The sequence below is a fragment of the Balaenoptera acutorostrata genome, chromosome 9 (assembly GCF_949987535.1).
Source record: "Balaenoptera acutorostrata chromosome 9, mBalAcu1.1, whole genome shotgun sequence".
Lineage (NCBI taxonomy): Eukaryota > Metazoa > Chordata > Mammalia > Artiodactyla > Balaenopteridae > Balaenoptera > Balaenoptera acutorostrata.
In genome coordinates this window covers 86,059,630-86,087,451 of record NC_080072.1, presented here as the reverse complement: position 1 = coordinate 86,087,451, position 27,822 = coordinate 86,059,630, and the positions used below count along the sequence as shown (strand labels likewise).

The following is a 27,822-nucleotide window of genomic DNA, read 5'->3' as shown; positions in this document are numbered from 1 at the left end:
TGTCCATTGGTGTAAGTGAGGTGTTCAAGTCCCCCACTATTATTGTGTTACTGTCAATTTCCTCTTTTATAGCTGTTAGCAGTTGCCTTATGTATTGTGGTGCTACTCTGTTGGGTGCATATATGTGTATAATTGTTATATCTTCTTCTTGGATTGATCCCTTGATCATTATGTAGTGTCCTTCCTTGCCACTTTTTTTTTTTTTAATTTTATAGCTACTTTATTTATTTATTTATTTATTTTTGGCTGTGTTGGGTCTTCGGTTCATGCGAGGGCTTTCTCTGGTTACGGCAAGTGGGGGCCACTCTTCATCGCGGTGCGGGGACCGCTCTTCATCGCGGTGTGCGGGCCTTTCACTATCGTGGCCCCTCCCGTTGCGGGGCACAGGCTCCAGACGCGCAGGCTCAGTAGTTGTGGCTCACGGGCCCAGCTGCTCCGTGGCATGTGGGATCTTCCCAGACCAGGGCTCGAACCCGTGTCCCCTGCATAGCAGGCAGATTCTCAACCACTGCGCCACCAGGGAAGCCCCTTCCTTGCCTCTTGTAACATTCTTTATTTTAAAGTCTATTTTATCTGATATGAGTATAGCTACTCCAGCTTTCTTTTGATTTCCATTTGCATGGAATATCTTTTTCCATCCCCTCACTTTCAGTCTGTATGTTTCCCTAGGTCTGAAGTGGGTCTCTTGTAGACAGCATATATATGGGTCTTGTCTTTGTATCCATTCAGCAAGCCTGTGTCTTTTGGTTGGAGCATTTAATCTATTCACGTTTAAGGTAATTATCGATATGTATGTTCCTATGACCATTTTCTTAATTGTTTTGGGTTTGTTTTTGTAGGTCCTTTTCTTCTCTTGTGTTTCCCACTTAGAGAAGTTCCTTTAGCATTTGTTGTAGAGCTGGTTTGGTGGTGCTGAATTCTCTTAGCTTTTGCTTGTCTGTAAAGCTTTTGATTTCTCCATCAAATCTGAATGAGATCCTTGCCGGGTAGAGTAATCTTGGTTGTAGGTTCTTCCCTTTCATCACTTTAAGTATATCATGCCACTCCCTTCTGTCTTGTAGAGTTTCTGCTGAGAAATTAGCTGTTAACCTTATGGGAGTTCCCTTGTATGTTATTTGTCATTTTTCCCTTGCTGCTTTCAATAATTTTTCTTTGTCTTTAATTTTTGCGAATTTGATTATTATGTGTCTCGGCGTGTTTCTCCTTGGGTTTATCCTGTATGGGACTCGCTGCGCTTCCTGGACTTGGGTGGCTATTTCCTTTCTCATGATAGGTAAGTTTTCGATTATAATCTCTTCAAATATTTTCTCTGGTCCTTTCTCTCTCTCTTCTCCTCTGGGACCCCTATAATGCGAATGTTGTTGCATTTAATGTTGTCCCAGAGGTCTCTTAGGCTGTCTTCATTTCTTTTCATTCTTTTTTCTTTAGTCTGTTCCGCAGCAGTGAATTCCACCATTCTGTCTTCCAGGTCACTTATCCATTCTTCTGCGTCAGTTATTCTGCTATTGATTCCTTCTACTGTAGTTTTCATTTCAGTTATTGTATTGTTCATCACTGTTTGTTTGTTCTTTAATTCTTCTAGGTCTTTGTTAAACATTTCTTGCATCTTCTCGATCTTTGCCTCCATTCTTATTCCGAGGTCCTGGATCATCTTCACTATCATTATTCTGAATTCTTTTTCTGGAAGGTTGCCTATCTCCACTTCATTTAGTTGTTTTTCTGGGGTTTCATCTTGTTCCTTCATCTGGTATATAGCCCTCTTCTTTTTCATCTTGTCTATCTTTCTGTGAATGTGGTTTTTGTTCCACAGGATGCAGGATTATAGTTTTTCTTGCTTCTGCTGTCTGCCCTCTGGTGGTTGAGGCTATCTAAGAGGCTTGATGGGAGGCTCTGGTGGTGGGAAAGCAGCCATCTTGAGAGTTTCTCTGCTCACGGTGCCCTGAATCAGGCTCACTGAGTCTGGCAAACATAATCTAGCCACTGATATTTTTCCACATCAGCAAGATGAGAACATGCAATGGATGGCATGGCTATCTAAACTAAGTTAGATGACCTTAGTTTCTTGAACTTGGAAGGAAACCACAGACATTCTTAATGTCTTAAGCCTCTGAAGAATTTTCAATCTACTAAACACAGTATTAAGGTCACATTTTTGTATTGCCCCTTTGCCCAATTCATTTCAACAGAATTCAACACAAGGGAAAAAAATCCATAAAATAAAACAAGTTATGTTCAGAGACTGGACTTTGAACACTGCAATCTTTTAGGAAATAACCCATCAATTCCCCCTCCTGAATCTCCTTCTAATTGGCTTCTCTTCTCCATTCCTACTGTTCCAACCTTAGCTGGGGATCTCACTCTATTACTTGGACTATCACAGTAATTTCCTAACTTGTCTATGTGTCTCTAGCCTAGTTCTTCTTCAATCTTGCAATATGTAGCTGCCAGATGGTACTTTTTAAAACATTTTAAGATATTCACCTCAATAAGGTTTTCCCCAATTAGAATCTCTCAATGACTCTTAACTTCCTACTGAATAATATCCAGGTCTCTTTGTAAAAAATTCATAATTCCTAATAGTCTGTCTCTTTGCCAATGCCCCACTTCATCTGACACTCCTCCACCCTTTATAATCTTTTGCTCTTAAAATACCAGATTCCTGTTGTTTTCTAAATTCACTGAATAATTTCACACTTCTGGGCTTTTGCATACGTTATTTCTTCTGTTTGTACTGTCCTCCTTACCTTAAATACTTGACAAATTCCTACTCAATCTATTAATCTTCAATATTCACTTCATATTCCCTCTTAATAAGGATTTCCCTGACGTCTTGCCCTTCTGCCTCCCACACTTCACCAGCCACAGTTTATCATCCCAATCTTCTCTGCTATCTTGGTATCCTGTATATTTCTTTATTTTAGCATGTAATAGTAGACTCCTGAAATTCTACTGGAGAGATGAAAAGGATATATCTTTGGAAATCCAAACAAATCTTTGGAAACCCCTAAATTCACTATACCAAAGCATCAGAAAATTTGTCCCAAAAATGTTTATCTAAGAATGGGACAGAATGCAGCCTATGTGGATGTGTAGATGGTAAACAGCAATCTAAGCTCACTGACTAGCTCCCTACATTGCAGCATGGGTGATTTAAATGCATCTCTTGGTGAAAACATATTTTACTCTGTATAACAACTCTGAGCTCACTTGTGAATAGTTGAGACTGTGAGTGCAAGTTTTATGAATACCAAGGACCAATATTATAGCACTTCCTTGTTTATGTATTTCCCACCTCATCTAAATCTACATTGCATGCCGGGAGGGACTATGTCTATTTATTTTTCTGTGAGAAATAGTAGATTTTCAATAAAGTTAAATGAATGAACCATATACCTGAAATTCAATTGCAATGTCTAAACAATCAAAAACTGTTCATTCCCTTTTTCCCCTGCTTTTGAGAAGAATGACAGTGTAACATCTTCCTATTTTAAAAATGTATGAATGCTAGAGAAAAAGATTTACTTCATTCAATATTGAAATATTTTATTTATTTATTCATTCAGTCACCAAATATTTGTTGATTTCTTAATATATGCTACACATTGTTCTATGTTTTGAGGATACAGGAATATATACGATAGATGAGTACTCTGCTTTTATGGTGTTTTCATTCTTATGGAGACACACAATAAGCAAAAAAATAAAAATCCCGTACTACCACATACTTATATTTTTTTAAATGCCTCTTTGTTCTTTTTTAAACCTGGGAATGATTTAGATATGGGGGCTGAAGTCAGCAAGGAAGAACTGGTGTGTCCTGCCCTTTATTGTTGCCACTACACAATACAAAATTTGAGCTTTGTAATTTCAGATTTTGAAGATTTTTCAAATCCTTGTAGTTTTCCTAACCTATTTGTATAAAAGGCATTGCCAAATGAATAACTAAAATAATTTTTCATTTCTGTGGACTGGAGGTGTAACTTTTTAAATGATCAACTTTGCCAGGAAACTGAGAGGTATATTTTAAAAGGTCTTACTTTTGTAATAGAGACCACATCTTAGCTGAGAAAACTAAAGGGAAAAGATATATAGCGATATAGTGAAAACTACTCTGTAGAAGTCAGTAAAATTTAATCAGAGACCATTTTTTGCAATGACACAAGTCAGCCTATTACTGTAAAATCAGTAGGGAAAAAATGACTCCTTCAATGACAAAATATCTCTTTTTATAAATTTAGAAAATGTCATACCTGCTAGAGTTGTCACAATTAATTATGGCATGCTAGAGAGATTGAAAATATCTTGATAGTTTCTCACAACTATTCTCTCCTTCTGAATAATTTCCTCTTTACATGTCCTTCAAGATCTAGCTTAGGGAACCTATTTTTTTTTTTTAATCAGTCATCAATTTTATACACATCACTGTATACATGTCAATCCCAATCTCCCAATTCATCACACCACCACACTCACCCTCCCCCCGTGGCTTTCCCCCCTTGGTGTCCATACGTTTGTTCTCTACATCTGTGTCTCAATTTCTGCCCTGCAACCTGGTTCTTCTGTACCATTTTTCTAGGTTCCACATATATGCGTTAATATACGATATTTGTTTTTCTTTTTCTGACTTACTTCACTCTGTATGACAGTCTCTAGATCTATCCACGTCTCAACAAATGACCCAATTTCGTTCCTTTTTACGGCTAAGTAATGTTCCATTGTATATGTGTACCACATCTTCTTTATCCATTCGTCTGTTGATGGGCATTTAGATTGCTTCCATGACCTGGCTATTGTAAATAGTGCTGCAATGAACATTGGGGTGCATGTGTCTTTTTGAATTATGGATTCCTCTGGGTATACACCCAGTAGTGGGATTGCTGGATTGTATGGTATTTCTATTTGTAGTTTTTTAAGGAACCTCCATACTGTTCTCCATAGTGGCTGTAACAATTTACATTCCCACCAACATTGCAAGAGGGTTCTCTTTTCTCCACACCCTCTCCAGCATTTGTTGTTTGTAGATTTTCTGATGATGCCCATTCTAACCGGTGTGAGGTGATATCTCATTGTAGTTTTGACTTGCATTTCTCTAATAATTAGTGATGTTGAGCATCTTTTCATGTGCTTCTTGGCCATTTGTATGTCTTCTTTGGAGAAATGTATATTTAGGTCTTCTGCCCATTTTTGGATTGAGTTGTCTGTTTTTTCAATATTGACTTGCACGTGCTGTTTATATATTTGGGAGATTAATCCTCTGTCCACTGATTTGTTTGCAATATTTTCTCCCATTCTGATGGTTGTCTTTTCATCTTGTTTATGGTTTCATTTGCTGTGCAAAAGTTTTTAAGTTTCATTAGGTCCCATTTGTTTATTTTTGTTTTTATTTCCATTACTCTAGGAGGTGGGTCAAAAAAGATCTTGCTGTTATTTATGTCAAAGAGTGTTCTTCCTATGTTTTCCTCTAAGAGTTTTTTAGTGTCCAGTCTTACATTTAGGTCTCTAATCCATTTTGAGTTTATTTTTGTGTATGGTGTTAGGGAGTGTTCTAATTTCATTCTTTTACATGTAGCTGTCCAGTTTTCCCAGCACCACTTATTGAAGAGACTGTCTTTTCTCCATTGTATATCCTTGCCTCCTTTGTCATAGATTAGTTGACCATTGGTGCATGGGTTTAACTCTGGGATTTCTATCTTGTTCCATTGATCTATGTTTCTGTTTTTGTGCCAGTACCATATTGTCTTGATTACTGTAGCTTTGTAGTATAGTCTGAAGTCAGGGAGTCTAATTCCTCCAGCTCCGTTTTTTTCCCTCAAGATTGCTTTGGCTATTCGGGGTCTTTTTTGTCTGCATACAAATTTTAAGATTTTTTGTTCTAGTTCCGTAAAAAATGCCTTTGGTAATTTGATAGGGATTGCATTGGATCTGTAGATTGCTTTGGGTAGTATAGTCATTTTCACAATATTGATTCTTCCAATCCAAGAACATGGTATATCTCTCCATCTGTTCGTATCATCTTTAATTTCTTTCAATAGTATCTTATAGCTTTCTGCATACAGGTCTTTTGTCTCCCTAGGTAGGTTTATTCCTAGGTACTTTATTCTTTTTGTTGCAATGGTACATGGGAGTGTTTCCTTAATTTCTCTTTCAGATTGTAAAATTATTTTTTTAAAAAGTCACTTCTTAAATGGCTAAACAACTTTCTTTAAGATTATATATTTTTATATTCACATTCTTCAATTTTATGTAGATAAAATTAGCTTCATGAGGCCCTTATCCATCTTTATTGAACTTGTTCACTATGATGAAACAGAATGTTTAATAAATGTTTAATCTATTATAAGATATTTAAATATCAAATATTATAATTACCAATTACTGCCAACAATATACTTAGGCAATGATGATGATGATAATAATGATGATGAAGCATTTCCTTGAAGGAAAACCAAAATATGTTATCTGTAACAATGAAATACTTAATGGGAATAGACTTAGTGAAAAAACAATATTGGGAGCAGGAAATTCTTTAAGCTCTGTATTTAGGATTAACAACTTGTCTCACTAGAGAAAGTAAGAAACGAGAGACAATTGGCTTATTTGTGAACAAGGCAAATGGATAGAGAAACAATTTTTAACCAAACCTAAGTGATAAGGAAGTCTGAGATTTGATAAAAAGATAGTGGAAAAAAGACTGGAAGAAAATATGGACTAGATTTTTTAATGATATTATCCTTACTTTCTCTGACTCTGCTACAAAATCATGTGTAGAAATTTGATCCCTGAGAGAAAAATAACATAGAAATGGAAAATTCAGATTTGGAAGTAATCACGGACAATTACAGTCTAAGATTATGTGTTACACTTTCTTTTAACACTGTAATGCTGTCTGAAATACATATCGTCCAGCAAAGTAATTTATAGGCTACCAAACATATTTGTGATCAAGCTTGTCAAAAGGACTTATTTTCTAAATCAGTGTTTTTTAAACTGCTGGTCATAATCTTTCAGTGAGTTGTAAGATTTAGCATTGCTTTATTAATCTTTTGTTTTAATTTTGTGTACATTACATATATACAAATAAACATAAATGTGTGCTCTGTGTCAAATGCATAAATGAGTTGTTAAAAAAAATTGAAAGCTATCATGTTAGGGAACATGAGTAAGTTGACTATGTTTATTGGAAACGTTTCAGTGCCCTTGGGCAAGATTAACTCAAGGTATAAATGAACTAAATGAATGCCTATAATGTTGACTGAGGGATATAAGCAATATTTTCTCAGGAAGTTAACTCCTTGAACAGTTGCCAAGGCACCATTCTCTTTCCACCTTACCTTAAAGTCTCACCATTAGTACTTTTTTTTTCAATTTTATTGAGATATGATTGACACATTGTGTAAGTTTAAGGTGTACAATGTGTTGATTTGATACATTTATAAATGCAAAATTATTACCACCATAATATTAGCTACCACCTCCATCCCACCACATAGTTACAATTTCTTTTATTGTGATAAGAGCATTTAAGATCTGCAATTTGCCCTTGATATTCACGGATCAATCAACAACCATGGATGAAAAATATTTGGAAAAAAATATTCAAAAAGTTTCAAAAAGTGAAACTTGAATTTGCTGTGTGCCAGCCAAAATTTAAATAGCATATACATTGTATTAGGTAATATAAATAATCTAGAGATGATTTAAAGTATATTAGAAGACGTGCATAGGTTATATGCAAATAGTATGTCATTTTAATAAGGGACTTGAACATCCACGGATTTTGTATTCAAAGTGGGTCCAGGAACTACTCCACTGCAGGTACCCAGGAATGACTGTACTCTCTTAGGAACATTTAAGTATACAATATAGTATTATTAGCTAAATCCACCATGTTATACATTAGATCCCCAAACGTTAATTTTATAACTGGAAGTCTCTACCCTTTGTGCAATATCTCCCAATTTCCATTAATGCTTCTTTAAGACTATAAAAAGTTGGCTTCAGGATCATTTTAAAGTAATTTTTTTTATTAAAATAAGATGAATTTTAAGTCCAGTTTATGATATTAACTATTTAGTAAACTGAACCACAGAAAGACTGGCTTTGAGTGAATAAGAGATACAGAGCATACATACCATGTCTCCCTAATGAGGGAGCCAAGTAGTTGAATGATGGGGGGATGAGCAATGGGCACTAATTGGGAAAGGAGGAGGAGCTTGGACAGGGAAACTGGTCCCTAACAGCCAGAAAGAAGGAGTAAAGATGTTGGGCCAGGAGAAGGAAGAATCTTGACAATGTGATGCCCAAACTTGAATACTGGAGGAAATAAGGGAATATCTCTTATAAATATCATCAGTCCTCTCCGGAGAATGCATTCACCAACTTCTCCTAGAGGAGTATTCCTCTAACTCCCGGAGACTGAAATGTTTGGTTACAAGTAGCCTGTAGACTATAACTGTTCAGCCACAGTGAATCATTATGTGCATGAATAGATAACAATATATTAATCTCCCTTCACCTTATGTGCACTAGAAAAATAAATCTGAGTTCCCTTTTTATCTGTAAAACAACAACAAAAAAGGACCAATATCAGTTAATAGTAACCAATATTGTATAGTGCTTTTCTAATGTGCTTTTTAATTAACCATCTTCTGAATAACATAAAGCAGGTATATTATTACCCTCAGAGAAAACTCAGAGGTGTTATGACCCACACAAGTTCACAAACCTAGCAATTATTTGGGCAAGAACTAAAATCAGAGTCTTTGTACTCCAAATCCTTTACCCTTTGATTACACTTACCTGCTTTTCCATTTGAGAGAGAACAAAAGGATCCAAAATTAAAGATACATTTTGCTTACCTCATGGCTCTGCCCTTGGCCTGCTATGACTTTAGAACATACTAAGAATATACTATAAACCTAAGAATATTTTTTTGTCCATTTATTCATTCTCTTTCACAATTGGTTGAAAACTACTGTATTTCATAGACTCTAAGACTCCATAAATTATAAAATGCATGGTTCATTTTATGTACCATTAAGAAGGGAAAAAACCATAAGCACTTGAACCATAACATAATGCTTTCATATCTCTTAGAATTTCCTTTAACAATTACTAAAATATTTCTTTTAGGCTTATTTAGATACATATTTTTATCATATTTACTATGTGCACCAATAAAAAGAGAAATATGAGCAAAATAATTTGAATTTATTCTAAAATTTCCTAATTTTCAGACTCTAAGCCTTCTGAGTCACTTTTCAAATTGGAGTTATTGTTGTCCATATGTTCCCACCTATGTTATCCTCTGTGAATTCTTAAGGGGTTTCACTTCAACAAGCTTTGATGTTGAAACTTCTGGATTTTACCAGAAGATGAGCAAAAGAATGTTTGCAATCACTAGGACTCATAGTTTTTATTTAAATAATCCTTAAATGGTTTGTAGATTAAACATCTAAGGTTGCATTTGTATATGCATGCCACCAGAAATAATAACAACTTTACATATGCACAGACAATAACAACTCCCTCAGCCTGACTGACTTTTGTATAACACCATTAACTGTAAGACATAATCTAGGTTCACTAATGTTAAATAGGAGTGTAAAATGCATGTTTTAGAATTGATTAAATAAAATATTCTCCTTGTATTGTCTTTTTACTTTCCCTTTAAAAATAATAGGTGAGAGATTTGGATTGGCTTAACCAGTTAGCACAATTCCTTCCAGAGAATCAGCCAAGATAAGATAATTATTCAAAATTAGTTAACCAGAGTGGTCAAATATAATAGCTGACATTTATTAAACACTACAAGGTGTCAGACACTATGTTTAATATTATTTCTAATTCTTATAACTTTGCATGAAAGATTTTGTTATACATTTTACAGATCAGGAAACTGAAACTCAGAGAGATTAAGAAATTTGTCCACAGCCAAAAGGCAGCACATGCCAGAGCCTTAATTCAAACCCCTGCAAGACATTTCACTGTTTCATCTATAGCCCTCACTTCTCTCGTAATTTCCTTATGTGCTATTTTCTATCTATACAATATTTCTTTTGGAAACTGATCCTCCTTCCCCTCCCCCAAATTCCTTCATTTCTTTCTCCCTCTTTTTATTTTGTTCAGTTTTCCTCACTCATCAAATACTTTATGGCGAACAATAAGATATTCTAATTCTCAGGAGAAAAACTATTAGGAATTCTATTCTTCGTTGTCCATTTCCCTTTTGGAGTTACCCCAGGTGTCAGGTGATTTACATCTTACCTTTCCATTTCATTAGTGACACCAAAGGCTAGCTCCTCAGAGTTCCTTATCAGCATAACTGAAGTAGCAATCTCTCCAGCTGTCATAAGCAGCATTATGTCTACATCCTCACTGAGAGGGGCTTTCCTTGCTGAAAGTAGGCATGGAAGTAGAAACAGATGCTGTTAAGGAGAATTGGTGAGGGGATGAAATACTTTCTTGATAGATTTTAGATTAGCCACAGGGAAGTGATACACTTTCTTGTTTCCAGGCCTTTACTTATGTTGTTTTCTCTACTTCAAATGTTAATATTCCCGTCCTCCTATTATAGTCCAAATTCGCTTCTTTCATGGATCCTTCCTCAGATGCTCTGTCAAAAACGATAACTCAGTGTTCTCTTTACACCCTTCAGTGGATTTTATCATCATATTATGATATTATAGTTATCTTCTTGTCTAGTTGGATATCCTTAGAGAAGAAAGCATGTCTTCTTTAACTCTAGGGTCCTTTATTGAAGTGCTGTCTAACAGACATATTATATAGCCACAAATGTGAGCCACATGTAAAATTTAAAAATTTCTAGTAGCCATATTAAAAATAAGAAGAAACAGATGAAAATAACTTAATTATATATTATATTTAATCTACTATATCCAAAATATTGTTATCTCAAGCAGTAATCTAACATAAAATTATTGATAATTTTTTAAATTTTTAAATTTTATTTTATTTATTTTTTTATACAGCAGGTTCTTACTAGTCATCAGTTTTATACACATCAGTGTATACATGTCAATCGTAATTTCCCAATTCATCACACCATCACCCCCACCACCCCCACGGCTTTCCCCCCCTTGGTGTCCATACGTTTGTTCTCTACATCTGTGTCTCAATTTCTGCCCTGCAAACTGGTTCTTCTGTACCATTTTTCTAGGTTCCACATATATGCCTTAATATATGACATTTGTTTTTCTCTTTCTGACTTACTTCACTCTGTATGACAGTCTCTAGATCCATCCACGTCTCAACAAATGACCCAGTTTCGTTCCTTTTTATGGTTGAGTAATATTCCATTGTATATATGTACCACAACTTCTTTTTTTTTTTTTTTTAATTGAGGATCTTGAATCAGATGCGTATGTTTGATTGATTGATTGATTGATTGATTTTGGCTGTGTTGGGTCTTCGTTTCTGTGCGAGGGCTTTCTCCAGTTGTGGCAAGTGGGGGCCACTCTTCATCGCGATGCGCGGGCCTCTCACCGTCGCGGCCTCTCTCGTTGCGGAGCACAGGCTCCAGACGCGCAGGCTCAGCAGTTGTGGCTCACGGGCCCAGCCGCTCTGCGGCATGTGGGATCTTCCCAGGCCAGGGCTCGAACCCGTGTCCCCTGCATTAGCAGGCAGATTCTCAACCACTGCGCCACCTGGGAAGCCCCCGTACCACAACTTCTTTATCCATTCGTCTATCGATGGGCATTTAGGTTGCTTCCATGGCCTAGCTATTGTAAATAGTGCTGTAATGAAAATTGGTGTGCATGTGTCTTTTTGAATTGTGGTTTTCTCTGGGTATATGCCCAGTAGTGGGATTGCTGGATCATATGGTAATTCTATTTTTAGTTTTTTAAGGAACCTCCATACTGTTCTCCATAGTGGCTGTATCAGTATACATGCCAACCAACAGTGCAAGAGGGTTCTCTTTTCTCCACACCCTCTCCAGCATTTGTTGTTTGTAGATTTTCTGATGAAGCCCATTCTAACTAGTGTAAGGTGATATCTCATTGTAGTTTTGATTTGCATTTCTCTAATAATTAGTGATGTTGAGCATCTTTTCATGTGCTTCTTGGCCATCTGTATGTCTTCTTTGGAGAAATGTCTCTTTAGGTTTTCTGCCCACTTTTGGATTGGGTTGTTTGTTTTTGTTAATATTGAGCTGCATGAGCCGTTTATATATTTTGGAGATTAATCCCTTGTCTGTTGATTCATTTGCAAATATTTTCTCTCATTCTGAGGGTTGTCTTTTCGTCTTGTTTATGGTTTCCTTTGCTGTGCAAAAGCTTTTAAGTTTCCTTAGGTCCTATTTGTTTATTTTTGTTTTTATTTCCATTACTCTAGGAGGTGGATCAAAAAGATCTTGCTGTAATTTATGTCAAAGAGTGTTCTTCCTATGTTTTCCTCAAAGAGTTTTATAGTCTCCAGTCTTACATTTAGTCTCTAATCCATTTTGAGTTTATTTTTGTGTGTGGTGTTAGGGAGTGTTCTAACTTCATTCTTTTACATGTAGCTGTGCAGTTTTCCCAGCACCATTTATTGAAGAGACTGCCTTTTCTCCCTTGTAAATCCTTGCCTCCTTTGTCATAGATTAGTTGACCATTGGTGCGTGGGTTTACCTCTGGGCTTTCTATCTTGTTCCGTTGATCTATGTTTCTGTTTTTGTGCCAGTACCATATTGTCTTGATTACTATAGCTTTGTAGTATAGTCTGAAGTCAGGGAGTCTGATTCCTCCAGCTCCCTTTTTTTCCCTCAAGACTGCTTTGGCTATTTGGTGTCTTTTGTGTCTCCATACAAATTTTAAGATTTTTTGTTCTAGTTCGGTAAAAAATGCCATTGGAAATTTGATAGGGCTTGCATTGAATCTGTAGATTGCTTTGGGTAGTATAGTCGTTTTCACAATATTGATTCTTCCAATCCAAGAACATGGTATATCTCTCCATCTGTTGGTACCATCTTTAATTTCTTTCTTAGGGTCTTATAGTTTTCTGCATACATGTCTTTTGTCTCCCTAGGAAGGTTTATTCCTAGGTATTTTATTCTTTCTGTTTCAATGGTAAATGAGAGTGTTTCCTTAATTTCTCTTTCAGATTTTTCATCATTAGTGTATAGGAATGCAAGAGATTTCTGTGCATTACTTTTGTATCCTGCAACTTTACCAAATTCATTGATTAGCTCTAGTACCTTTCTGGTGGCATCTTTAGGATTCTGTTATGTATAGTATCATGTCATCTGCAAAGAGTGACAGTTTTACTTCTTCTTTTCCAATTTGTATTTCTTTTATTTCTTCTTCTTCTCTGATTGCCGTGGCTAGGACTTCCACAACTAAGTTGAATAATTGCGGGGAGAGTGGACATCCTTGTCTCGTTCCTGATCTTAGAGGATATATTTTCAGGTTTTCGCCATTGAGAATGATGTTTGCTGTGGGTTTGTCATATATGGCCTTTATTATGCTGAGGTAGGTTCCCTCTATGCCCCCCTTTTGGAGAGTTTTTTTCATAAATGGGTGTTGAATTTTGTCAAAAGCTTTTCCTGCATCTATTGAGATAATCATATGGTTTTTATCCTTCAGTTTGCTAACACAGTGTATCACATTGATTGATTTGCATATATTGAAGAATCCTTGCATCCCTGGGATAAATCCTATTTGATCATGGTGTATGATCCTTTTAATATGTTGTTGGATTCTGTTTGCTAGTATTTTGTTGAGGATTTTTGCATCTATGTTCATCAGTGATATAGGTCTGAAATTTTCTTTTTTTGTGGTATCTTTGTCTGGTTTTGGTATCAGGGTGATGGTGGCCTCATAGAATGAGTTTGGGAGTGTCCCTTCCTCTGCAAATTTTTGGAAGAGTTTGAGAAGAATGGGTGTGAGCTCTTCTCTAAATGTTTGATAGAATTCACCTGTGAAGCCATCTGGTCCTGGATATTTGTTTGTTGGAAGATTTTAAATCTCAGTTTCAATTTCATTACTTGTGATTGGTCTGTTCATATGTTGTATTTCTTCCTGGTTCAGTCTTGAAAGGTTATACCTTTCTAAGAATTTGTCCATTTCTTCCAGGTTGTCCATTTTATTGGCATAGCGTTGCTTGTAGTAGTCTCTTAGGATGTTTTGTATTTCTGCGGTGTCTGTTGTAACTTCTCCTTTTTCATTTCTAATTTAATTGATTTGAGTCCTCTCCCTCTTTTTCTAGATAAGTCTTGCTAATGGTTTATCAATTTTGTTTATCTTCTCAAAGAACCAGATTTAGTTTTATTGATCTCTGCTACTGTTTTCTTTGTTTCTATTTCATTTATTTCTGCTCTGATCGCTATAATTTTTTTCCTTCTGCTACCTTTGGGTTTTGTTTATTCTTCTCTCTCTAGTTCCTTTTCGTGTAAGGTTAGATTGTTTATTTGAGATTTTTCTTGTTTCTTGAGGTAGGCTTGTATAGCTATAAACTTCCCTCTTAGAACTGCTTTTGCTGCATCGCATAGGTTTTGGATCATCGTGTGTTCATTGTCATTGGTCTCTAGGTATTTTTTGATTTCCTCTTTGATTTCTTCAGTGATCTCTTCATTATTTAGTAATGTATTGTTTACCCTCCATGTATTTTTGTTTTTCCCATGTAATTGATTTCTAATCTCATAGCATTGTGGTCAGAAAAGATGCTTGATATGATTTTAATTTTCTTAAATTTACTGAGTCTTGATTTGTGACCCAAGATGTGATCTATCCTGGAGAATATTCCATTCGCACTTGAGAAGAAAGTGTAATCTGCTGCCTCCAGATGGAATGTCCTATAAATATCAATTAAATCTATCTGGTCTATTGTGTCATTTAAAGCTTGTGTTTCCTTATTAATTTTCTGTTTGGATGATCTGTCCATTGGTGTAAGTGAGGTGTTCAAGTCCCCCACTATTATTGTGTTACCATCTATTTCCTCTTTTATAGCTGTTAGCAGTTGCCTTATGTATTGAGGTGTTCCTATGTTGGGTGCATATATATTTATAATTGGTATATCTTCTTCTTGGATTGATCCCTTGATCATTATATAGTGTCCTTCCTTGTCTCTTGTAACATGTTTTATGTTAAAATCTATTTTATCTGATATGAGTATAGCTACTCCAGCTTTCTTTTGATTTCCATTTGCATGGAATATCTTTTTCCATCCCCTCACTTTCAGTCTGTATGTTTCCCTAGGCCTGAAGTGGGTCTCTTTTAGACAGCATATTTGTGTGTCTTGTTTTTGTATCCATTCAGCAAGCCTGTGTCTTTTGGTTGGAGCATTTAATCCATTCATGTTTAAGGTAATTATCGATATGTATGTTCCTATGACCATTTTCTTAATTGTTTTGGGTTTGTTTTTGTAGGTCCTTTTCTTTTCTTGTGTTTACCACTTAAAGAAGTTCCTTTAGCATTTGTTGTAGACCTGGTTTGGTGGTGCTGAATTCTCTTAGCTTTTGCTTGTCTGTAAAGCTTTTATTTATTCCATCGAATCTGAATGAGATCCTAGCCAGGTAGAGTAATCTCTGTCGTAGGTTCTTCCCTTTCATCACTTTAAGTATATCATGCCACTCCCTTCTGTCTTGTAGAGTTTCTGCTGAGAAATTAGCTGTTAACTTTATGGGAGTTCCCTTGTATGTTATTTTTCGTTCTTCACTTGCTGCTTTCAATAATTTTTCTTTGTCTTTAATTTTTGCCAATTTGATTACTATGTGTCTCGGTGTGTTTCTCCTTGGTTTTATCCTGTATGGAACTTGCTGCGCTTCCTGGACTTGGGTGGCTATTTCCTTTCCCATGTTAGGAAAGTTTTCGACTATAATCTCTGCAAATATTTTCTCTGGTCCTTTCTCTATCTCTTCTCCTTCTGGGTCCCCTATAATGTGAATGTTGTTGCGTTTAATGTTGTCCCCGAGGTCTCTTAGGCTGTCTTCATTTTTTTTTATTCTTTTTTTTTTATTCTGTTCCGCAGCAGTGAATTCCACCATTCTGTCTTCCAGGTCACTTATCCGTTCTTCTGCCTCAGTTATTCTGCTATTGATTCCTTCTAGTGTAGTTTTCATTTCACTTATTGTATTGTTCATCTTTGCTTGTTTTTTCTTTAATTCTTCTAGTTCTTTGTTAAACATTTCTTGCATCTTCTAGATCTTTGCCTCCATTCTTTTTTCAGGGTCCTGGATTATCTTCACTCTCATTATTCTAAATTCTTTTTCTGGAAGGTTGCTGATCTCCACTTCATTTAGTTGTTTTTCTGGGGTTTTATCTTGTTCCTTCATCTGGTACATAGCCCTCTGCCTTTTCATCTTGCCTATCTTTCTGTGAATCTGCTTTTTGTTCAACAGGCTGCAGGATTGTAGTTCTTCTTGCTTCTGCTGTCTGCCCTCTGGTGGATGAGGCTATCTAAGAGGCTTGTGCTGCTTTCCTGATAGGAGGGACTGGTGGTGGGTAGAGCTGACTGTTGCTCTGGTGGGCAGAGCTCAGTAGAACTTTAAGCTGCTTGACTGCTGATGAGTGGGGCTGGGTTCCCTCCCTGTTGGTTGTTTGGCCTGAGGCAACCCAACACTGAAGCCTAGCTGGGCTCTTTGTTGGTGCTAATGGCAGACTCTGGGAGGGATCACACCAAGGAGTACTTCCCAGGACTTCTGCTGCCAGTGACCTTGTCCCCATGGTGAGCCACAGCCACCCCCTGCCTCTGCAGGAGACCCTCCAACACTAGCAGGTAGGTCTGATTCAGTCTCCCCTGGGGTCACTGCTCCTTCCCCTGGGTCCCACTGCACACACTACTTTGTGTGTGCCCTCCAAGAGTGGAGTCTCTGTTTCCCCCAGTCCTGTGGAAGTCCTGCAATCAATTCCTACTAGCCTTCAAAGTCTGATTCTATAGGAATTCCTCCTCCCATTGCCAGACCCCCAGGTTGGGAAGCCTGACGTGGGGCTCAGAACTTTCACTGCAGTGGGTGAACTTCTGTAGTATAAGTGTTCTCCAGTCTGTGTGTCACCCACCCAGAAGTTATGGGATTAGATTTTGCTGTGATTGTGCCCCTCCTCCTGTCTCATTGTGGCTTCTCCTTTGTCTTTGGATGTGGGGTATCTTTTTTGGTGAGTTCCAGTGTCTTCCTGTTGATGATTGTCCAGCAGCTACTTGTGATTCTGGTGTTCTCACAAGAGGCAGTGAGAACATGTCCTTCTACTCCACCATCTTGGTTCAGCAAAATTGTCTATTGAGATTTTAATATGTCTTATTTCATAGAAAGTGTTTTGAAATCTGGTGTGTATTTTTCATTTACAGCACATCTCAGTTTGGAATAGCCATATCTAAAGTGCTCATTTGCAACATGTGGCCTGGTGCTAACATATAGAACAGTGCAGCTCAGGAGCTTGAACATGAGGGGGGAGAAGTCATAATTTTTTTGAATGAAAAGGCAGTGCAATAAAAAGATTGGCAAGGCATTGTTTATAGTGGGAGAAGAAAAGAAAAATAGAAAATATTTATAGAAATTGAGCTTCAAAGACTCAGATATGGTGTTCTGTTAGTAAAAACAGAGAAAGTATTGGAAATAGGAGGATTTGAGGAACCAAAATTAAAGGTGATCAGTTTTGTACCCTTGTCAAATTACTCTGAAGAAAAGAAATATAGTGCTTTTAACAAAACAGTGGTACTTCTAGCACCACCTACATATAGATATTTAGAAAAAAAATTTACGATGGTGATAATGACAATACATACATGTAACCTCTCCTCATTTTACAGACACAAGCAATTACCACAAACATGATAGATTTTACCATTAAATAAAATGTCACAGTCAAGTGCACTGAATCCTTTTAGGTCATAATCTAGACAACTGTTTCATGAATTTGAATAATATTCATTTGTACATAGTGCATATGGCTAAGTCAACAAGTGTGAATAAAATTATGACACTTGAATGTGTAACAAGGCTGCTCATTTTTCTTCTCTCAGACTAATAGATTTATTATTTGATAAAAAGGAATGACTCTACTATATCTACTTAGTATTACTTACTTAGCAATTACTGTCTTTCACTGAGTGTCATTTGTGTTACTTCATCACAGTTCATATTGTTACTGAAATACATTCAACAAAATCAAATAATAAATGCAGAAAAAAACAGGCATACAGAATTTCAAATGGATGAATTCTTAATAGGTAAAGAGATATTTAAGGTAGTCTGAACTTCAGAGTGCTCTTTTCATGAAGATCCAATTTTGGTTTTGTTTGCTATTTGTCTGTTAACCTAACAGTTTTCCTTAGGTTTTAATAATAAGAAAAAGTAAATAAAAGTACACATATGTTCTTTTGATCTTTGAAAGGTTCATGTTAATGTCACAGTATCACACTGCTCACTTGCTCCCACCCAAGCTAGGATCCTGGAAGCAGTCTTTTGTTCCTTCGTGTACCTCATCTAATCAAATAATAATTTCTGTCAATTCAGATTCATATGTATTTTTGAACCCTTCTCCATCTCCCCTAATACTGCTCCCTTAGTTCAGGCTAGCATCATCTCTTACAGGACTCCCCACAATAACCTCCAAATTGACCTTTCTGTTCCTGAGCTTGTCCCTTCAAATTCATAAGCCACAAATCTACCAGAGTAGTCCTTTCCCTGGTTGAAAAAAGTCATATCCTTTAACCTGACCACAAAGTGTTCCGATGTGGTTTCTGTCTCACTTTGTGTCCTTAATTACCCTCCATTTACTCTGTATTAATAATAAGCTGGTGTTTTTCATGATTACTTGTTGTGTTGGGTCCTCCTCAATATTTCATATGTTCTCAATATACTTATTTTTCACTTATGTGAATGAAAAATGTGGACTGCCATATCAGTAAACAAAGCATGTTGTAGGTATCAAGCCACCACACCCACCCTGATGGTGAGCCCTGAGGGAATGGAGATGGAGGATGGAGACAAATGGGCTGTCAGCTGCCCAGTCCTCAGCCACTGCAGCTACCCTCAATGATGCACCCTGAGGGGACTCAGAACAGGACAGAACAGGATACTGGCCCATCTAGGGTGCTAAGGTGCATATCAAAGGAATGATTTCAATGAGCCCAGACCCTTGCATCTTCCCATACACAGAAAAATGCTAAATTTCTTAACTTGAGATTTTTAAAAATTTAAAACATATTTTGATATTCCAACTACCTGGTCTTTAATGCAAAAACTCTGATATATCCTGGCTCTTCCCTTGTCTCTTTGGAGCAGTCCCTCAGAAATATTCTGAGAGGCTGCCTCCTGGACTTGAAGTCCTCAGAAAGTCTGCCAAGTAAAACACAATTCTCAACTTTTAGGTTGTGCATTTTTTTTCAGTCAACACTTACATATAATCATGTGTTTGTATGTCTGTTTCTCCCACTAGTTTGTGAGCCATTGAGGTCAGGGATAGTCATTACTATTATATTTTTAATCTTTAGTTCTTCACATAATATAGCATATGCCAGAATCTTGAATGGAGAACCTAATTCCTAGAAGAGTGTACTTCACTATTCTAGGCATTCTGCAAACGTTTGTCGAAATGAATCAAATTTATGAACGTGAGCAGAGTCAGATACAAAAATCCAGAGTTTAACATACCATTCTGAAAATAAAATCTTACCTAGTTTCTAAGTCTCTAGTTTAAGAATCCACCCCAATCATGTTCTAATTTAGAAACTAGGTTAGAAATAAACTAACAAGAAAACCATGGATGTACAATATACATCATTATTAAATTATGAGTATATCTATCTTCCATCCATTACTGCATTAAGTGAAAGAAATACAGTTTGCTATCACTCAGAATTGAAAAGGGTACTGGAAACAAGGAAGTTGAGGAGTGTGTGAGACCCCTTGGAAATTTCCATTTAACAAATATGTTCCTGTGTGCTCATGAAAATAAATGTGTGTTTTTTTTTTTAATTATCAGAACTGTTGACTTGAACAATTTAACCTTATCTTGTACACTTTCCCCATACTTATCCTTTGATCTTACATTTTCTTAGGCTTTTTTGAAAGACATGCTTATGAAAGGTAATGAGCAGGAAGATTTCTTTGTCATGTCATACAATGAGCTTGTTTTAGGAGATGTTTGAAGAGAAACTGAGAACCCATATGAATGAGTGAAAAGAGAGGCTACTAGGACTTCCCTAACATTTGAAAATTGTAATTTGCCATCACAGAATGATGAGGTGGGGCATAGGGGCAGAACTCATTTTATGTCCATGGAAAAGCAGCTAATTATATACTTCATCAAAAACCATATTTCAATAGGCACTTATATTGTCAAAATTGGATAATGAATGACTTCGCTTTGTCCTTAAACTGCTATATTTTAAATCATGCTTCCACTTAACATTTCCAAAAATGTTGTCTAAATTTTTTTTTTTTAGGCTCCTGAATGTAAATTGCTTTGCATGAAATTATTTAAAATGCTAATAAAACACTGTTAAAAATTAAGGAAAAGAATAAAAAATTACTAGATTTAGGAGAGAGAAAAACGAGTCAAATTCACCCTGAGTTAATAGAATATATTAAAAAGGGAAGGAAGGATTGAATTATTTGGCATAGCTTTACCCCTTTTAAATAGCTCACAGTAAGTGTGACCAGAAGTTACTAGAATACAATATTCATATTGAAAATTATTTAGCTCTTGTATTTTTATTTAATGACACCTGTACTTAAAAGACTCTTACTAAACACCACAACAATTCTTGGGAAATGTATATACACACACACACACACATACACACACACACACAAATATGCTCTTTCCCTCTCTTAAAAAGAAGTGAGAAGTGTTTTGTATAATTGCTTTTCACCTTCTAAAAAACAGTAATTTATTAGCCATTTTAATACACTGTGTAGTATATCCCTCATTATATTGCATCTCATTTTTAAACAATAAAATCCTATCAAATATTTATTGTAATTAGCATTTGTTGCTACATATCACTATTTCAGTGCATTGAGATTTTAATATTAAAATTATTTTTATGATATGGCATGAACATTAATCAGTGTTTATTCCATAGCAACAAAAGCTAATGGATACTTCCTTCTTAACTACTCATCCATCTGTACACAATAGATACCCAATAAATAATTACTAACCATACGTAATTACTGTCCTAATATGCAACACAGCTGTTCTCAGAATAAACTATATTTGCAACTATGGCCCTTCATGGCCATTGTGACATCTTGAACCTGGATAACACATTCTGTCTCTTGCCAAAAATTCTTCAAGCATTCCTTAAATCCTACCGTGGTTCTGCACTAATTACAGCCATAAGGGTATATTTTGGGGCCAGCAAATATGTTTACTATCTAATGTAACTTCAATTTATACCATTTTTATTAGGACTTTGTTTTCAAGATTGTATATTTTCAATTATTTTGACAGTCATTATCAATATCTGTTAAAGAAACACATGGTGAGTTTCCATCTATAGCCACAGTATTAAGATTCATGAATAAAAGTAATTTCTCTCTGGCTAAAGGTTCAGGCACAGAACTGATAAAGTAGAAGCCATGAGTGAAAGCCACTGAAATCTGGGAGCACCTTGCTCCTCAAAGATGATCAGTATTGAGAGCAGCAGGTCATAATGGGGGGGAAAAAGCTTTGTGTTAAAATGACCTAGGTTCGATTTCTGGCTTTGTCATATATTACCCTGTGACTGGGGCAAATCACTTCCTTTAACTGAGCCTATTTTATTTATAAAGTGAGGAAAGTAAGGCATATTTTTGGGGGTTGCTGTGAGAACTAAAATAGTTAACATTGACATATGCTCTAACATAATGCTTGGAATGGAGTAGACACTCAACAAACGGCTAGCACTCCTACTAATAAAGTGATGATGATGATGTTTTAATGAATGAATGAAGCTTATTATCAGGGAAGTAAGGTAATAACCAAAATGTATCTCTATATTTTCTCCTTCTAAGTGAAACTCCTCACTCTTCCAGTACCCAACTCCATTCGGCTGTAACACCTATCCAAACACTGCTGGATGGAGGTGGGAAATGAAATAAGAGATAGATGGGCCACTGGGCTGGACAGCTGGTGTCTGTCAAGTGGAGCAAAACTGAAGTTTTGTCCTCAGCCAGACAAGAATGACTCCCGTTTCCCTTCCTCCATTGATATGGAGGGAATGAACTAGCAGTGGGGAATTTTTTGCAGCAAAAATAGGAGTGAAGTTTTCCCTCTCCTGAGAACAGGGAGAATAAAGAGAACAGTTAACAGGCTAGAGAAGAAACATAACCTGGCCTGAAAGAGTTAATCACTCCTAGTTTTTTTTTTTTTTTTTTTTAACTGTTACTAATCTGTAGTGTCTGTAACTAGATTTGTACTACACAAAGCTAACTGATTACTCTTTAACACTCTGTGAATTACATCCTGCCCTCCCTCGTAGCAAATCACCCTTTGTAGCATTTGCATTTCAGAAAAAAGGTCACAGGCCAATATGACTGTCTTGAAATAATTCAGGAAGAAGAATGCAAGACCTTCACTACTTTGATCCTTATCATATACCCTGGGACTGCGAGCCCCACATATAAAATCTTCTCCTATTCCCGAAGGAGAGGGGCACAGTTCTTGAGGCACTAGCTTGCTGTGTCTTCCCTTCTGCCTGGCAGAAAAATAAACCCATCTCTCTCTTCCTCCAAAATCTCTGTCTCCGTATTTCTGGTTGGCATCAGTGCACAGGGAAACCGATATTTCGGTAACAGAAAGAAGAGAGGAAGTTCACCTCTCTGGAACTTGAATAGACACGTCAAAGTAAATAAAAGACAAGACTCAAGAATCAATACTGTGACATTTTAATATTTGCATATACAAACAGCCATTATTATGTGGTTTATAGCTAACATCACTGAAATTAAGGTTGGTGGTGGAATAAAGAAATTGTTACTGAGTCCAAGTTCATACTTCTTACCTCACAACAGGCCAATGAATTGGGAGACAAGGGATAACAACTTTATTCGGAGAGCAGAGAGTCCAAGAAGATGGCAGACTAATGTCCCAGAGAACCATCTTGCCAGGCTCTGAATGCTAGTTTCTTTTACAGAAAAAAGAGGTGAGGAGGTAAAGTAAAAACTTGTTGCAAATATTTCCTGGTTTCAGCCAGACTCTGGGAGGAGATGTGTTAATTTCATCTTTCCTGCAGCCAGGTGGGCTGGGTCAGGATGTTTCCTGTGACTAAGCAAAGGTTTTAGTTTAACAGTCAGGCATGGGGGGCAGGGTTCCAGGAGATAGGCCATTATGTATACTTTAAGCTATAGGCAACATCCCTTTAGTGATTAACTTGTAGCAGAAGCCATAGAATACAAAGGATAAAGTAAAAGAAACACATCAAAGCCAGATTTGTTATTCCCTATTACAAAATTATCCAGAAAAGGAAGTTTTGTTGTCTGAAGAGATGAGAGAGTTTTCCAAGGGAACTTAGAAGGAAAAGAAAGCATCGTAGAAAGAAAGAATGTTTGGGCACCTAGGAAGTAACTAAATGGCATAGTTAGAAACCTCTTTTCAAACTGAGTTGTGCAAATAAATAATCACTGTCTTTCAAATACCAAAAAAAGTTTTATGATATAATATACTGGGAAATAGTGGGTTAAAAAGTTGAATGAATTTCTTAACCTTGAGACTTTTCAGAATCTTTAAAGTGCTTTGCAAATCCCCGTGTAGTAGGCACTTCCCAAAGTTACACCAAAATTTCATTTCATATGACACCCATGTAACATCACATGAGATAAGTTTTAAGACTGCTATCCTACAAGATCCATTGTAATGTGGAGAAGCCAACAGCTACCAAAGGATTAACACTAAAAGTGCTTATTAGAAACAGCTGTGAATCCAGTTGTAGAAGACACAGCAATATATGGCAAAAGGAAAGGCTATGACTTCGTTTTTGTTTTGTTTTTTTTCCCCTGTAATTAGCTCTTTGCAGGGAACCACACTCAGCAGGAAATTCCTTTTCTTGTCAGTTTAAGCAAAGCTACATTGTAACTGCCAACTACAAATTTGCACTTGCCATCTACCTCTACAAGGATTACATTATGAACTGTTGCAACTGCTGACCTTCAACACCCCCTGAAAGGAGTTCAGGGTAGAGATCAGGAATGAGGTACTCTGTGCTCTGGGGAAACTGGCAGAATAGGCCTTCAGATAGTTAGATATTTTCAGGAGAAGACTTTATGAGCCCAGTTCTTGTATCTCCTCTCTAGAAAAGCACTAAAATCTTTCATGGTGACGTCTTCTCTTTGTGAATAGCAGTAACCTCCACGAGCCTAGCAGCAACCTTCTGCAAAAAATGTGTGCTTGATTGCATGTACTCCCCCTTTACCAAAATCACATATATACTGACCTTCCCCCCTACGTCTACGGAGCAGTTTCTCAGAGCTATCTGAAATGCTGTCTCCTGGGCTGTAATCCTCATTTTGCCCCAAATAAAGCTTAACTCACAAATCCCATATTGCGCATTTGTTTTCAGTCGACATAACTAACTTTTAAATCCGGTACCCCCATGCTCTACTGATCTCTGGCCTTAGCACACCTTTCAGATCTTTTGATCACACAATATCTTGCTTAACATGTTTGTTTTTTTCTGTAGATCAAAGAAGTAGAAATGAAGAATAAGTAAATAACAAATGACCAGATCTCTTCCCTAGCTTCCCCTTCAGTACTCTCATGAAAAAACTGTGTGAACAAACTGTGTGAACAAGATAGCATCTAAATAAAGATGACTATAAATCCAGAAGCCTGCACGCAGTGGGGGGTGGTGACAACTATGACCCCCTATCTCAGTGATTAATGGAGATTACTCCCCTTTTTCCCTTTAAAAACTTTCATGGCCAAGCAGAATCTTCAGAGATGGTTTTGGGGGACACTGAATCCACCATCACCCCAGATTTTGGCATTCTGATTAAAAGCAACTTTCCTTTATCAACATTTGCCTTTCTCAGGTGTTGATTTTCCAGTGGCAAGCAGCAGGACTTGAGTTTCGTAACACCCCTGCTACCAAACCCTTTTTTTGTTTGTTTGTTTGTGTTTTTGTTTGATTGGTTTTGTTTTTTTCCTCCAGCAATCGGAAAATAATAAATTAGAACTGGGATTTTGTGAGATCTTAATACTGATAGGTGACCTGTAGATTTAGTGGTGTGTGTGTGTGTGTGTGTGCACGTGTGTTATCTTTCCCATGAGTAAAGTTTACAAAAGTGCTAGGGTTGGGGTGGTGGTTCCCAGGAAGGGCTGCATACACCAGCATCCCCTTACTTGTTCACTTACCCTTAAACTTTAACAGTACCCTTTTATTAGAATGTTAATATTCTAATATTCTCTTATTAGAATATTAGAATTAAAACAGCAGTGCTGTGGATTCTTGTGGCAGTGATATCCTTAAACACAATAGCTGATGGTAGGAGAGTCAACCAAAGCTTAGAGAGGCTTGGCAGAATTTCCCAGATTCTTAAACTCTCATTTCCTCCAAAGAAAATGAAGAAATAAAAAATATTAAAGTAGTTAAATTTTTTTTTTGATTTTGATGGTAAGGTGGGTGGTTAAATTATTATGTTAAAACTTCAGAGTATAAAAATTGGAGGCAACTTTCTCTTTTTTAAAAGGTAATTATGATAATAGAGCTCTGCTATTAGGAGACTAAAGCCCTTTTCCTATGAAAGGAGAAAATATACCTTAAAATGACAACTGTCAAAACAATAAACCTGAAACAAACATAAAATGCAAAAGGATCCTGAGATAATAACACTAGTCAGCTCTATAGAGCAATACACAGCTGGCTGTGTATATATGCATGTACATATGCAGAATGTATACACTAAGTCTCCTGACTGTACATACATGAATTGGGACAGCAGGAAACAAAGAAGCTGAGGGAAAAAGAGGAGACACAGCACCTCATTATTCAGCCCTTCTGTGTCTCCACCCTGCTTGATCTCTTAGGGAGCTAGATGTTCTTTACCCATTTATGGATTCTGAAACACTGACAGATGAAATTCAGAACCATGGAACATGAACCCAAGTAACACTATTTTCTAATTTTTTAAACAATTCCGTCTACTCTCTTTTAATTGACCTTGATATTATAACCTTTATTTTTAAAAATTTCACTGTATATGGCTGCAGGTCATGTGATTTTAATTATATTAATATGCTATATTTTAACTTCTCAGTAAATTAGTTTATCTTTTCAGCCAGTGTTCCAAGCCATGAGTTTTGAAATTAATTTAGGGAGTTATGAACATAATTTTTTTAATTAAAAAGAACAAAGCAGAATAACACAGCATAGTATAGAATAGAAAATATCAGATTGCTTTGTACACAGCAAGGGTAAATATTGTTTCATAAATTTTTGTCTCTGTATGCCTAGTAGAATCATGATATAATTTTTTCTTACTATTGTTCATAAGAAAAAATATTTGAAGTCTAATGTTTTAGGTGATATTTGGGTGTCAAGTTTTCATTTGTGCTGTGAAATCAATCATGTTAAATGTCCCATGCCTGTCAAATCCTTTGGCTGTTCCACTTTGCAGCTCCTGAGCCTGTGAGTTCAGCCATAGTTGTGGTGGACAGTTCTAGAAGCTCTTAGACTCACTCTGTATTGATAAGTTTTTGCCTCAAGCACATTAATGTTTTTGTTGTTGTTGTTTTCACTTTTTTACCCTGGAGTTTTTCTAATCCTGTGGAGTCCACTGGGGTGAGTTAGTGAGAGGGAGTTAATGCCCTTAGGGCAATATTCAACACTTTAGGTCAGAACAAGTGGATAAATATTCTTGCCTGCCTTCTCCTGGACAAAGACGTTAGGAGGCATTCTTTACGTCTCCTATGAGAAATCCCAGCAGCATCAAGTCCGCATTGCTCACAGGATGTGACCTTGAAAATGTAACTTTACATTGTCCTTTCCTCTTTGTCTCACTCTCCATTCTCACTCCTGACCCCTGGTATCACTTTCAAAGAAACTACCTATACCCAAGACCTCATCTCAGACTTTTCTTTCAAGGAACTCATGCCATAATATTTACATTTAGACTTAGAATTATCAGATATTAAGTTTTGGAGATTCCTTAGAAGTCATCTGTTCCTATCATCCAACTTTCATTAACTTTTCTGACAATGAGTCTTCTATTTACCTTTGGAATAACTGTATTTCCAATTAATATACATACTTCTAACAGTTGTACTGATATTTAGCAATAAATATTTCTAAAAATTCTGAAAGGACCATGTACAGTATTCATTAAGTATTTATCATGTAGCTTAATTTTTGTGGGAATATTCTAGGAAACTTTACCTCTAACTGCCAATAGTAAGTAGGACTAAGAAAAAAATAAAGGAGGCCTGAAGATTTCTATTTTGTCTGTTTGTTTGCAAGTGATGTGTTTTCTTCAACACATTTTTATAACTTCAGAAGAGTAAAGATAAGGACATTGAAGTTATAGAGCTGATTGCCCATTTTAACACAGCAGGTGGGAAAAGTCTAATATCTGTGATGTAGTGAAATGTACTCATCAATTTCACCTGTAACTCAATAGAACCTTCAAGATATTGATCTTAAATAATACACAATATGCCTTTCTTCAAAAATTTTTATAGACAATATCATCACATTGTTTTTAAGTGACATTGTATTCCAAAAGGATTGACAAAATACCTACCAGTCAAATGAATTCTCTAAAAGATATTTATGCTACATAAAGTTAGGAACTCCTCAAAATCCATATGCAAAAAAGTCATGCAAACCATAAATGAAATATTTACTTAAAAATATGGTATTTAAGATAGACAATAATAACAAGTGTTGGTGAAGATGTATAAATAT

At 36.3% G+C, this 27,822-nt stretch overlaps 1 protein-coding gene across 1 annotated transcript in view; it reads right to left on the bottom strand.

Moving 5' to 3' along the window:
• GUCY1A2 (guanylate cyclase 1 soluble subunit alpha 2) overlaps window positions 1–27,822 on the bottom strand; it is a 428,733-nt gene that overhangs the window by 83,400 nt on the left and 317,511 nt on the right. Inside the window, exon 8 of the mRNA XM_057552036.1 lies at window positions 21,951–22,039. Within this exon, the coding sequence (XP_057408019.1) occupies window positions 21,951–22,039 (89 nt within the window). The remainder of the gene's footprint in view (window positions 1–21,950; window positions 22,040–27,822) is intronic.